Raw genomic sequence first — 15,424 nt, forward strand, 5'->3', positions numbered from 1 at the left:
CAGCGAAGTTGGCAATTGGCATTAATAAAAAGGTTATAAATAAAAATCTTTTTCTTTGTTTGTTAATTATGTAACCACATTACCACATTACCACATTACCACATTACCACAATATAAAATGTAATCAGCTAATCCAAACATTCAATAGTTCAATACACTTTCACACATTCCCATTATTCCCAATTCACAAAGCCGCTCTTTTGACTTGACGCTCTTGTTGCCCGGTGAACTCGCTAAGTCGCTAAACACGCCGTCAGTGAAGGAACTAAGACTGTTACCAAGTACACCAGTTCAAATCGTTCCAAATTTAAAACTAATTAAAACTAATTAAATCAACATTTTTTAGAGAAATACAACGCCTATAAAGGACCACAAATCACAATTCGGTCGATAGTTTTATGCAATTATTTTTTCTTAGTGTATTTGACACGGTACGCAGCGGCAGCCAGTACAAAGTACAGGCTCCGTTGCGACCGGTCTACGACTTAATCAACCACCACCACGGGTGACAACGACGCGGCACCGTCAACTCTCCCTCCACGCCGCAAAGGCTAGGCGGGACGGGAAGACAAGTCGCGCCGGACGAGTACCGGCCGCCGCCGATCGTGAACTCGTTCACCGACCGTCGTACCGACAACCGAAGCACGGACCAACGACACAAAACACCGACTCGTGTGCACGGACAACGACATTTAGGGCCAGTTGTACCGTCTGTGGTTAAACTATGATTATGTTTTAATCAGTGATTAAGGATTTTTGATCGTTGTACAGTGCCTGTCAAATGTTTAATCAATGATTAAACGAATGTTAGGTTAACCACCCAATAATGGTCGGTTAAACTGTTGTTAATTATTTAACAACTGATTATTGTTCATATTATCACAGAACAATTTTATTATATTGTTCTGTGATATTATTATTTATCTTATCAGTTTCTGTTAAAACTTGTTTGTAATTTAAATAAAACCATATTTTTCAATTTGCGTGAAGTTTTATTTAAATTATAATATTATATTCTACATCAGCTATTACGTTTTACATTTTATTTTTATATTCATCGTTATTCATCATTTTCATATAATGTATTTTGATCACGACCAAAATTTTTTTGAATCCAATTCTGATATCGAAGATGATGATTTTAACGACTTGGTAGTGATGATTGCTTTTCCCAGACGTCAAAGAATCTTTAGACCAAGGGTAGACCATTTTACCCATTGGAGAGATGACGAGTTCTTTGACAGATATCGATTGTCCAAAACTACAGTTCGTTTTATTATTGATTTGATATGTGACCGCATCTGCTCCCGTACCGATTGGTAAGTTAATTATAATTATTGTAATTGTTGATCAAAATATGTATTATGAGATTACTTATATAGTTTCAATTTTAATATATTGCAGGAATCATGCAGTAAGCACTGAACATAAAGTCCTCCTGACATTGAGATATTATGCTACAGGGTCAATGTTGATTGTTTGTGGGGACTTTATTGGAGTTCATAAGTCAACAGCCAGCCGCATAGTTAAACTTGTTTCGCATGAAATTGCTTTACTACGTCCACAATTTTTGCATTTTCCTAACAATGAAAGGGAAACAGAACAAGTCAAACAAGATTTTTATAATATCTCTAAATTTCCCATGGTTATCGGTGCATTAGATTGTACACATGTCAAAATAAGGTCACCTGGTGGTGATGATGCAGAGATGTATCGAAACAGAAAGGGCTTATTCTCAATTAATGTTCAAACTATATGTGATGCCAACTTAAAAATCCAAGATATTGTTGCTCGGTGGCCTGGGTCATCACACGATTCCACTATTTTTAACAATTCAGTAATACGAGGAAAGTTTGAAAGGGGTGAAATGCAGAATTGTGTATTGGTAGCTGATAGTGGTTATGCTCAGCGTGATTTTGTTATGACCTTAGTTGGAAACCCTGGCACACTAATAAATCCTATATCTGGTATAACTGCAGAAGCTGTTGATAAATATAATGAATCTTTAATCCGTACGAGAAATACTGTGGAAAGAAGCTATGGCGTTTGGAAACGTCGTTTTCCAATATTAGCTACGGGTATAAATGTCAAAAGAACTTCATCACAAAGCATAATTGTTTCCACAGCTGTACTTCATAATATAGCCTGCGAGTTTAAAGAAGGAATGCCTAAAGTAACTACAGAAATAGAATCGTCTATTAGAATCACAGATTTCAACAATCCAGGGGATGAAATTGGCAGGAATGCAGTGCAAAATAGTACAAGGAGAAAATTACTTCGATATTTTGCCAATGCTTAAAATATAAACTTTATAAATTAAAACTTAATAAACTTTATTATATAATTCTTATTATTGCAGTAACAAAATTAAATTTAAAAAAAAATCAACCTCATATAATATATAAAAACTGTAGTAAGCATTAGGAACTTATGGTTATAGGTAACTTATTTAGTATTAATACACTTTTCTTTTTGCAATTGTAAAATTTCATTCGTAAGTTTTAAGTTCTTAATTTCCATTTGATGCTTCTCAGCCATCATTTGTAATTCGACAGCATGTTTTTCACGCATTTGATCCATTTTTAGTTGATTATGGTCGATAAATGCTTTTTCTTGTTGGTTAGATAATGATGCCCGAGTAGAAACCCATTGAGATAATTTATCCTGGTATCCCTTACACTTTTTTGACACATGACCATCTAAATTAAATTTACAGATTTATCATAAATCATAATTATATTAATTTATATATATTAATGAATTTAAACCTCTAGTCTAATAAATGGACTAATTGGATGTAACGGATAAAATTATTATTTTCATTGCTTGTAAACAAATAAGTTTTCTAATTAAGTAACATGCAATCTTATTGCTAGTTTATTATATTGGTAGGCCAACTAACCCAATAACGTATTGGACAATAAAGGGGGAAAATAACAAAATATATTTATTCATATGTCATTTTATATTACTTAATTATACATTTCAGATGAAAAATTCACCTGTCTAGAGGTAATGATGAAAAGGTATATAAGACCAAAATAATTAGTCTCAAAATGTTATTATTTTTTAAATTTTATAAATTAAGTGGCACTAGAAAAATTAAAATACAGACATTGGCTAAATAAAAAGTACACTATATATAGGTAATTTATGAATAAAATACTTTGCTTACCAGATGTATTACCAGTTAACGCTGATCTTGATTTTAAATCTGCTGGAGTATAGTGAATCCAATCCCTAGCAACTCCTAAAAACAATTAATCTTTAAAATTTGTTAACTAAATAAATGGTTTTTTTTTAAAAAAAAAACAATATTATTTTAAAACCAGTTTTACCACTTGTACTTGGTTCTTCAACATCGTCAGTTTCCACAATACCTAATTCACAATTTTTCCAATTCCTGGTTGTTCCTATAAATTAAAAAATAAATAGTACTTACATTTTGATTAATTAGTTAATAGTTAATTTTTTAAATAATACAATTTATAATATCAGTTTTACTAACCACTTGTCTTTGGTTCTTCAAGATGGTCAGTTGCATGATGCATGTCAAAATTATCATCTGGCATAACAATGAAGTGATCATCAATATTTTCTTTGCTGAGACTAACATTAATCTCTATCATATCTGATGTGCCTTCATTATTTAGTGCATCACAATCATATATTGGCACTTCTCCTGTCATTTTATTTTGCAACATTTCTCCGATTGATATTGCTGCAGACGACTCCAAAAAGGACTTTGATGGGCCTCCTCCAGTACCCCGATGATATACTTTTTCATCTGCATATTGTTTTTTAATTTTTCTTTTTAAGTTGATATACTTATTTTTCAATATATCGGCAGTACGTGGGGTCTCTATTGATTGGCAATTAAACTCTCTTTCAATTTTAAACCATGCATTTTTTTTCATTCTAAAAATGGAAGTATCATAATATATTACATTTATTTATCCATAAGATTATTGCTGATATAATGGTACTCGTATTGTAAGCTGTTCATTGGTTACTTATTACATACATGAAAATAGGATTAAAAAAAAATATTTAAAGGTAAGGTCTTCATTATTTTCAAATTAAATTACAGGAGAGTTTCATTTAATTTAATAGTTTTTTAATGCATTATTTTTCTTAGGTTAAATGAGCACTTAACACATTCAAATATTTTAAAATTGTGTGTACTTATCTACATCTTTTGAATAATATAGTAACTACACAACAAAAATAAATTAAAATGGTCAAAGTAATGTAATATTTTAATTATAATATTAACAAAAATATTAAGGAATATTAATACCTACAATTTAGAGTTTTTAAGTATTTATTTAAATTATTCTTTTTATCAACTATTCACATTTCGTTACACTTTTAAATTGATTAAATAATTACTATTCCACATACCACAATATTATAATTAATTAAAATGTACCTATTGTTCTTTTAAGTCAGATCATAGTCAGTAAACATTTGTCTAAAAAATCCAAATAATCCAATCAGTGTCGTATAGACGCAATTAATGATATTTTGTCATATTTTTATTTAATATTATTACAGATAAGCATACATGTATGACTTAAGTTATTGCCGTTATTGGTAAATAACAAAAGTAAAAAGTTATATATACAGATTTATGATATTCATAATGTAATAAAAGAAATTTTCTACTAACTATTATATCACATAATGGTATTTTACAACAGGTAGAACACAACACGAGTACAAATATATAAAAGTTAAGAAAACAATTAAAGAACTACTTTTTGTATATACGTACTTGGCATTTACAGCATCAGTTTTTAAGCATTCCAATACAGATTTGTATTTTTTCACTAAACTTATTAATAATTCTTCTTCTGAAGCCGTAAAATTAGTAGTACGCTTCTTGGTAGCTTCCATAGTAATATAATATATTTTAGTAAAATAATAAACATCTAAGTATTAAAAAAGTGTTTTTAATATTAACAATAAATAATAACAGTTCCAATATAAGTAGATTTAAAATTATTTTGAATATTATCAGTAGTTTTGTGATAAAGCGTGAACTGGTGCCAACAATAAAAAAAAATATTGTAAACAAGTATACAATAATTTATTAGTCTCATTTTAATCATCGATTACCTAATCACAGCCATACCAGCAACTATACAACACATCAATAGTTAATCATTGATTAAAATTTGATCACTGATTAGCTAATCGATGTTTAACTACAGAACGGTACAACCAGGCCTACGACACTCTCCCAAATCCCAATGTTAATTGGAAAAAGTGGGGACATGGCCTTGAGCTCATGGGCACTGCCATTTTGTTAGTTATGAGAATCAGCTGACGGCTCATATCAGATATTTCAATAATTGATAGTTGATACTTGATACCATTATGATAACACAGAAATTTTATTAATTCCATAATTTATTATTTATTATTATGCTTTAATAAATTATATTATATCGTCAAACATGTTTTTTTTCATTTTTGTGCCTGTGTGCAATGTTTTATAATAATATAATATTATAGTAATGGTGTTACATAATCACACATTAATAGAATTAGTTTAAATAACAATTGACAGAAGACATTCTTGTTAACGTGGCTTGAGAGAGTAAATAATAAATTGATCCAACATAGTAATGTCTTTAACTTATAAATATACATAATTTACAAAGGTTAGTGAAATAAAAAGATTCATATGAGTAAGTATATGGTTGTATTTTTTATTATGAAGCACATAATAGCAATTTTATACATTCATGGATAATAATAAAAATGATCAATATTTAAACGTTAGAATTTTTAAAACATGTAGCACCATCATAACACCAAATAATTAGTTAAGGGGATTCGATAATACCGTAATGTTCTGCCTTTGTCTAACACACACATGAAATAGGATTTTGTATATGTTTTTTGCCAAACATACCAATTGATCTAATGAAGCGATAAGAATTATGAAAACAGATTTTAATTAGTCGTCAAGTCTACTTGAAATCGACTTTCTAACATATTTGAAATCTGATTTTAGAATTCTTATTACTTCATTAGATCGATTGGAATGTTTGACAAAGCACACGTCCAAAACCCTATGTCACACGTGTGTTAGTTAAAGGCAAAAAATAATAGTATTAATCCCTTAATAAAATTTACAGATTGGATAATATTTGTAATTTTCTACTTCGACTACCTTTACCTAATGCCTTAATACTTTTGTTTGTTCTATTTAGAGTACTGAAAATTTTATATCTGAGGTATAAATTAATAAGATATGTTCTAGGGAAATTTTCACAAGGATGAATCAAATAAACATTGTTCATAAGAGAACGAAGTTGTTTACCTACATTTGCTCTTGCAGCAAAGGAAGTAAAATTTTGATTAAAAATTGATTCCAGAGTAAAAACATATTGGTAAAAACTAGAGTCAGGCATCATGAATTTACCAAACACTGAAGAAGTATCTTGTTCATAATTTTTTAACAAACAATAAAACGTTTCACTTGTTAAATTTGTGGTGGCCTTTCCAAAATTGAGACAAGTGTCACAATTATGTACTGCCATACATTTACTTATTAAATATCCACAAACATAGGCTAAGGCATTTTGTTCAGGTAGATCGAGTATTTTATAACTTGTTCCCTCAACAGGTAAAGCTTTCAACACAATTGGATTTTTTTCTGGAAATAGTGCTTCTAAATCAACAGATGGTGTATCATTTATAGTAGTTAAAATTTCATCTAAATCAGCTATACAATTAGCTCCTTCAGAGTGTTCAAAAAAATTTAAAGAAAAAAGTTTTTTAAAAGTACGTTGGAATTGGATGGGAGTTGGATTAATACAATTTCCATTTTGTATACGTACAGTTCCAAAAAAGTTTTCGAGTGAATCTTGATTTAATCTATAAGTATATAGTACTAAATCCTCTATAGGATATTCTTTCTGTACATTTTGAAAAAGTCTTAATAAACCTGCTATTGACACTAACCATCCATTAATGAATTTCAAATTAAAACTTTTATTAATAACTACCCATTCATTTTTAACTGTGTTATAACGTTTTATCATTAAACACTTAAAATATTTAAACATTGATTTTAAGAATTGTATTTGAAAATCAGAATGAATAAAAGGTAGACAAAAACATTTGGAATTGGATGGTTCCTCTTCAATATTTATTTCAGTTGAAATTGGTCGAGAATTGAATATATCAAAAAGATTATCCATGGAATTAATAAAATCAATTGTATGAATAGCTTCACCTGTTAAGTCACCAGTCAACATACAAGTTTCCATTCCAGCAGCCACAGTTTTGCTAAATACTTGGGAAGCAACTTTAACTTTCATTTTTTGAAATGAATTTGGATTAAGATGAATGTCAGTTAATTTAGGTGCTAAACGAATATTACGGGTCTTATCTGCTGAGTAAAACTTTTCTAAATGAACTTTTTCAGCAATTTTATTATTACATTCAAATTTATAGTTGAAAAAGTTATTCCTTGTTGCTTTAAGTAAATGAGGAGGATCGAACATAAAAACAATTTCTTTTCCAGATACATTAAAATAAGGGGTTTCTGGTGTAATACCTTGTTGATCAGCAAATTTTTTAAAATTAGACCCCAAATCAGAAATCATTACTTTAACATTAAAAGATATACTGGATAATTTTGAAATACAGTTAAAAATTATACTTTGCAAATCATAACCAGAACAATTAGACGCAACAAAAAAGTAACATAGAGGCTGCTTCCAAGTATCATGCAAACCACGAATCATAATTACCATTACTGATTTAGCTAGCTCATGTGTTGTGATGGAGCCAGTGTTATGATATCCAATAATTTGATCTTTAACAGTGTTATAATAAAGAAAAGCTTTAATAGACATCTCGTCTACACATAATACACATTCTTTACTCTTTGCAGACATGGAACTACCTTTTAAAGTTAATACTTTGAACACCAAGTCACTAAAACCAGGATTTATTTCCCAACGTTCAGTGACTCTTTGTAAAGTTCTTATACTTGGCAAATTAAAAGATGTTTTAATCAAACGATATACTTTAGGCCCAAGAAAATGAATTTTAAGTGCAAATTGTTTCACTGAATTAGAATATCGGAAACCTTTCGTTGATTTGATATTTAAGGAAGGTTGTGATTTAACAAACTTAGCGATGCCAGGCCTTAAAAATTTATCACATAACTCATGGAAATCTTGAATTGTGGGATGTTTTGCTTTATCTACAGATTTCTGTAATTTAGTGAATTGCCTAAGTAAGTCTTTATATTGATCATCTTTATATTTCATACTTTTCCTAAGTTTACGTTTACGGGGAGTATCTGATGATAACTGTAAAGATGTTTGTGTCGAAGTCATTGAATAAGAGCTACTTGTTGATGCTAAAGACAAATTTGAACTACTTAAATTACTTTGGTACTTAAGTGACAATGGAGTTGAACAACTTTCAATAACCATTTGTGATACATCAGTTGGAATCTCAACATTATTAAAACATTCTTCGTCACAAACATCTGTTACAGTGCACATAGATACTTGTCCCTCAGAAGTTGCGGTTTCATCATTGAAAGTGACAGTATCAAGCTCTGCATCGTCTTCCTTCTTCTTTGTGGGCATAGCCCCACTGATAAGACACACTTTATGTCGCCCCACTGATGACGATGTAAAGCATGTAGCATCAAAATGTGCAGAACAGACTTTGAAACTGGACATCACAATTCACCAAGTCACTACGACCAATTAATGATGCCCATTTATTAGACCTAAAACAATACACAACACCATACAACTTGTATAATTTTAATGCACTTAAATGTTTATAAAAAATACTGTAATATGGAAATACTAAACACGATACCTAATAACATTGTTCTGTGCTAATAATCAAATTTATAACCCAGTGATAAAGACAAACTTTTCTTTAAAAGTCAACAATTCTATAATATTAGGTATATAATGAATAATATAAATTAATAATTATATTTGTACTTACTCTTCAACATTCTTCGGAAACCTGAAAAACGAAACCTTGGATTGTTCCTGTCCAGTCTTGTTGTAACAAAACGATGCAGCACACGTCATAACCATGATTGTTTTAATTATTATTTATAATTATAATTACTAACAATAATTAAAACAAAAAAAATTACTGAACGTGTTTAGCGAAAAATTATAAGTTAAATGTTGTAGTAAAGCCGTAGCCCGTAACTCGTAAGCCGTTTAGTCAAAAACGTAAACAAACAACAAACCGTTTATCTCAAAAAAAAAATCGTTCATAACAACACTTCTAAACCACCAGGTAATCATTTACAACTTCAACACTAAACCACCAGAGATCGACCACCAAGCAGGTGGGGATTGCAGAGTGTCGCTTCTATATTGTTCTGTGGTACAACTGGCCCTTAGTGTGATACCGTTTTTTTTTCTTTCTTTTTGTTCAAACACGTGATTAGTGAATAAACGTGGCCTAGCCACATTTCACCGTACCGTAGTGTAAGTTCTTGGGTGTTCCCGCACCACATCACTACTACCTCACCACACCTGACCGGCCGACGCTGCACCACCTCGCACCAGCATCGCCGTGTCAAATTGGCTCCCCGCAGAGGAACACACGAACCTCAAGTTAACGTAAAGGTAAGAGTTTTTCACGCTGACACATACCTCGGTATAATCGCTTATATTACTTAATATTAAGGTATTTAACTAGGAGTGTGTTTTCCGGTTAGCTAGGACACTCAAGTTAGGATTACATAACAAGTATTCTGATACATTGGGGGAATTCCACGCGACCGCGAATAACCGTAATAGTGCTGTGGGAAGTAGTTACATAACGCACCACCTCGCCCCAACACTCGCCTTTCGTACCACGGCACTATAGCCAAAAATAAAGCAGCGCGCAAGCCGCGACTCAGAAACCGGTTTAGCCGCTGCCGCCGAGGCCGTTTGACCTAGTAACACTATATTTGGTGACGTTCCACCTAGATCCCCGTCACTTAAATCCCCGTGATCAAAATGACACAAGGGGATCTAGTTGTCAGGGTATCTAGTAGTCGGGGGATCAAAATGACTGGGGGGAAGTAATTGACCATAGAGGATCTAATTGACGGGTAAAGTTTTCCCGTAGTCCATAAGTTCACAAATTATATTTTGACATAGGAAACATGGAATGTTGGCAGGCGCGGCTTCAAGGGGGGCACTGGGCACTGTGGCCATGGCCCCTCCCCAGGCTTTCCAAAAATTTTGATTTATAGGTACATATTTGCATATTTAAAAATGAAATGTTTTATCCTTTTTTACTCCCAACCTCTTATATTCTGTACCACTGTACCTATATTACATAAAACTATACAAGTATAATATTGTGTACATAAATTTATAATTAAATTATAAATAAGTAAACCGGACTTTTTTCGGGATTTTTTTTACAGGACTTTGGTTTGCCGGACCTTTATGTAGAATCCCGGTTGGATGAACTTGAATTTAAGTTACCTATTATTATGAGGTTCGTATTTATTTTGTTATTTATTATTGTTAATAAAAAGTACAATTTTATTCAAAGATCTAGTTGTGCATTTGTCATGTTATATCTATAGGTTATATATATATATTATATACCTTATATATTATAGCTCTAACTCTAACGGTTTCTATGTTGACATACACCACGAATATTAAGATATGTATCTTAATTCGTGACATACACTAAACAGTGTTGTAGGTATTGAAAATGTTGACTTATATCATACTTAGATTTAGTAGTTTATTACTCATACAGTCATACCTAGAGAGCCTAGATAATATAATAATAATATAGGCTCTCTAGTACTTATACAATAATACAACAGAATAATTTGTTTGATATAATATGTGATATTATATTATGTACATTGTAAATAATTTATGAAATGTAAATTTTGAATCTATTTTTGTAACAAATGTTACTACATACAAAAGTTATTTTTGTTAAAGGAAATATTGAACAAAACCTATGTAAATATTTTTCAAACTATAAATGTAAATTATTATGTTTTGTTTTTTTTTATGCATGATTAAAACACCATGGTCATGTTTTTAGTGTAAGTATATTATAAGTCTTATTCTATTCTTATATGTTGCAGTCTTTCCATATTTTATTATCTTTACTAGGTTAGGTTTTTTAAATCATAGAACATTAGTACATTACTACAATAGGTACATAGGCATAAATACATATACAAATTAATAATTATATAAATAACAATTAATGGTAATATAAAATGAGAAAATATCTGTGTAAACTGCATAAAAAAACTAATTATTATTAACTTTTCTATTGTATACTGTTAAGTATATAATAATAACTTATCAAATAATGTTTACTAAAATAATTAATAATTAATATTATACAATATTATATATTTAGTTATTTAGTATCATGTAGAACTCCACTTCAGCTCTACATAAAGCACAACGGTAGTATGGAATATTTTCATTTGGTGGCATTTTTATATAACTCTCAAAACATGACTGGCACAGCCCTTGGTGATTGCATGGATGGGCTATAACTGTTGATGGCGAGTACAAACAAATATAACACTTTGGCTCAATCAATGGTAAAACTGAAATGTAAGAAAATATATTTAAACTTAGCATTATATAATCATATTATCTTGATATTTGTTTTTTTAATCAGTTATTACAATTTAGGTCTTGTCGGGTTACATAAAAACACTCTGGTGGTGTCACCACTTCATCATCATCTATTCCATGTATCAAATCCAAGACTAAAACAAGCAATACTTCAGAATGTATAAAAACATTGATTATAATTTATAAGGTAATGAAAGAATTATTATTAACTGGTTATTTCTGATCCATTTACTCGTCTTCTATCAATCAAAAATTCCCTAACTCTTGCTTGAAGAGCAAGATTATTGTTTTGTTGGTCGATAACATGCTGAACCTGTTGATTAGTGGAGTTTAGTGATCGAGGCTGTAATTCTACGGGTGTCAATATAACTGTTTGGATTGCTGGATTTTGTAAACTAGTTGAAGCCGTTGAATGTAAGTGGTTTGTTTGATGTGGTGTTAAGTTCACTAATTGCTGTGGTGTTGTATGTGATGTTGATGCAGATGGTGGTGGCTCAGCGTCGGGTGTCAAGTTATGGGCTTCTTGAGGTCGTATCACACCAAATGTTGGTGTTATATGACGAGTACAAATCAGAAACTCCAAGACAGTGTACCGACCTTCATTAAATAATCGCATGGCCAAATCCAACTTTCTTTGGTTTTCAATCCAAATGCGACGTTGTGGTTCTCTGATAATACCACCATCTATTGCTATTAGGTAATCATTCCTTACACCAGAACTGTAAGATTTTAAAGCATCTGAAAGTACATGTTATATTTGTCAATAAAACTAAACTAATTTAATAATAATAGTTATTCAAAAATCAAAAGTCAACCTATTTTTAATATTATAATATTAGATTATTCCATTAATTCATTTTTTAATATAGGTAGATAGGTTAGATTAGTAAGAAGAGTAGAATTAGTCCTGAACATGCTATACATACCATGGGAATTTGGGAAACAGTTTGAGACAATGGTAGAGGTTAATCATGGGCATTGGTAAAAAGGAGGAGTTTTTACATGAGAGGAAATGGTGCGACCAGGCCGTATGTATTGCATGAGGAGTAACTTGATGATCTGTTAGACAGTTTCTAATTAAGCACTTAATTAATTGTGAATTATTATCAAGAAATATTAGAATGTTTAAATTATCTACAGTTATTATTGAGCTACACTAAAAAACAAAATAAATTTTGCCTAACTTTCCTGTCAGAAAATATGCTAAATTTGAAAACCAAAGAATCTTTACTATCTCACAAGGTTTCAGGTGATGACAGACACGCACAAAATATTTAAAAAAGAACATCTATATAAAATTAATACATCATTGCTCTGCTTAGTATCTAAAATAGATTTGGTTAGTTATTAATGAAAGGTTGGTCAAAACTTTAAGGTTTCTTTTTTAGGTGAATAATATAGTTACTTGTGATTTGTGAATTAATAGTTTGTAATTAATAATTATTATTCAGAAAATAAATTACTTAGATATTTATTATCATTTATTTAAATAAAATTATTTTTAATATCAGTGAAATTAGTATATTACTTAGAAATAACCATGGCTCGGGTTGATGATTCCTTCCAATGTGCATCTTTAAGTGTTGATGGCTCACTTCCAAAACATTATTTGTTCTCCAAACAGTTCCACTCACACTCAACATGTTTGTAAAAATACCTAATAATGAATTATTTATTTTTAATAACCAAATTAAAAGTAATATAATAACTATGAAATACAAAACATATTTTACTCACCTGTTAACCATGTCATTTTATAATATTGGAAAAAATTTTCAAATTTTTCCTGACTCTCAGATGACAATGTTGGTTTAATATTTTCTGTATAATATATTTGTATGGATGTAAACCCTTCATTTAATACATTCCCCGGTATTAATGGCAATGCCATTATCATGTGGACAGTATCATATGCACCACGATCACTTGTGCATAACTCAGTCATTCCTGTAAAATTAACAATAAAGTTGTTTTACATATATATTTGAAAAATATTGTTATAATATATTATACATAGTATAAAATTACCAAGATTCACAATTTTCCTCCAAATAGCCTGACTGCTGTGGAACCAACAACCTTGGATGTTAATACCTGGAAATATAAATTAAATACCTGCCATAGCAGCTAGTTCGAAATCTATAATTACTGTTTCAGGTTGCCATTGTGGTTCAATACTTAAAAGTTTTTCAAATAAAGCTGCATATGCCTTTGTAGTCTTTCTCGACATAAGAGCAAAAGCTACCGGAAAGCCCTATAGAAAATTTTATGCTATTAATATTTATTGATTTTATAATACAAAAGAAATTTGACAGTTAAAAATTACAAATATATATTTAATGATAAATGTATACAACTTACTGTATTGAATGTAATTCCCATTATGACATATAATTGTCTGCATTCATGATTGAAAGATGGGGTTACAGAAAAAGTTCTATCCATTAAAAATGTTTTACTTTTTTTAGTATGCTAAAAAAAAATTGTATTAAACTTTATCTCATGAACTAATATAATTTTGTGTATTTTTTAGGTATTTATATAATAGATCTCAAAACTATAAAGAATTTAAAGTTTTGCCTATTAATTCACTGTATAAGAAAATTGCAATTTTGTGGGTAGTAAAAAATAGGGAAAATTGGTTTAATATAGATAAATCTAAACAAACTAGGGAAAATAGGGCATATGATACTAAAATTAATTATACGTTAACTTCATTTGGTCAAAGGTTTGTGGATTATCTTGGTCCGAAATTTTATAACTCCCTAGATTTAGATTTAAAAAAGAAAATAATCGAAAATCCTAAATATGCAAAAAATATTATTAAAAATTGGTTGATATTAAATATTGAATAAAATGTACCTATATCTTAATATTAACCATTATATATTATATTATATTTTATATTTTGTTCTAATCTTTACTTCATTTATTTCAATTAACTTGTATATTTTGTATATAATTACTAAACTTGTTTATCCTGTTATCATAAGCAATTTGTATATTATTATTAGTAAGTAATATTAACTCCCTACCTTCATCACAAGCTATGCTTAAAGAAGGTAGGTATAAATTTAAGAATTATTGTATTATTGTATTTTATTATAATTGTACAATTAATCTTTTATTTAAAATATAAAAAAAAAAAATAAAAAAAAATAGGTATTTTATATTTACTCTTTTACTCTTGGCAAAACAAAGAGGAGGGTAACTCCTTCCTCAGTATTACCAACCAATCCTGAATATAACGGTTCATCATCAATTGTTACCAAATGTGAATATTCCCCAGTTAATCGTTCATGGAATTCTTTCATTGTTATTGGATTTTTAGGCTGGTTTCGTCTCCTATATCTTTGCATAGTCCTTTTATGGGATAAAAATGATCCAACATGAACATTCATAAACTTTGCCAGGGCACAAGTCTAAATTGGGTTAAAAGTAAAATAGGTTTTTAAAAGATATATAATTTATGATTTATTTTATAATTATTGAGTATACTTCATTATATATAACGCGAAGTGAAGTTTGTTCATCACGTGAACGCTGGTAACATATATTTTTAAAATCATTTATCACCAAACCATTGGCTGGATGTGTTTCATGGCCCACCGAAATAATGACTTTTGAGAGGTTATTATTCATTATTTTACCCTTGGCTTTACATCTAAAAATTCAACATGGAAATAAAATTGTAATATAGTAATATACCAATAAATAACTAAATAGTATATCACATGAATTATCTTATATTTTTTTCTTTACATAATTAAAAGAAGTCAATAGTATAC

At 29.8% G+C, this 15,424-nt stretch overlaps 1 protein-coding gene and 1 long non-coding RNA gene across 3 annotated transcripts; one reads left to right on the forward strand and one right to left on the reverse strand.

Annotated features, from left to right (window-relative positions):
• Positions 1-9,651: 9,651 nt before the first annotated feature.
• On the forward strand, positions 9,652-12,254 carry LOC149062663 (uncharacterized). 2 transcript variants are annotated; one of them, XR_016189325.1, is made up of 5 exons: positions 9,652-10,258; positions 10,436-10,509; positions 11,410-11,612; positions 11,694-12,050; positions 12,120-12,254. It is a non-coding gene; the product is annotated as an uncharacterized LOC149062663 (long non-coding RNA). The 2 variants fall into 2 exon arrangements; XR_016189324.1 differs by having other exon boundaries at positions 9,652-10,509.
• Positions 10,889-14,081, reverse strand: LOC149062664 (uncharacterized). The gene is made up of 7 exons (XM_089215220.1): positions 13,998-14,081; positions 13,665-13,890; positions 13,374-13,583; positions 13,165-13,293; positions 11,847-12,374; positions 11,687-11,770; positions 10,889-11,605 (listed from the first exon to the last, which is right to left on the reverse strand). Exons 3-7 carry the CDS (start codon positions 13,579-13,581, stop codon positions 11,406-11,408), a joined length of 1,149 nt encoding a protein of 382 aa, XP_089071346.1. The 5' UTR covers positions 13,582-13,583; positions 13,665-13,890; positions 13,998-14,081; the 3' UTR covers positions 10,889-11,405.
• Between the last annotated feature and the right edge of the window lie 1,343 nt (positions 14,082-15,424).

This window comes from Diuraphis noxia, unplaced genomic scaffold (genome assembly GCF_037042655.1).
Source record: "Diuraphis noxia isolate RWA-SAM2 unplaced genomic scaffold, SU_Dnox_SAM2 contig0001, whole genome shotgun sequence".
NCBI lineage: Eukaryota > Metazoa > Arthropoda > Insecta > Hemiptera > Aphididae > Diuraphis > Diuraphis noxia.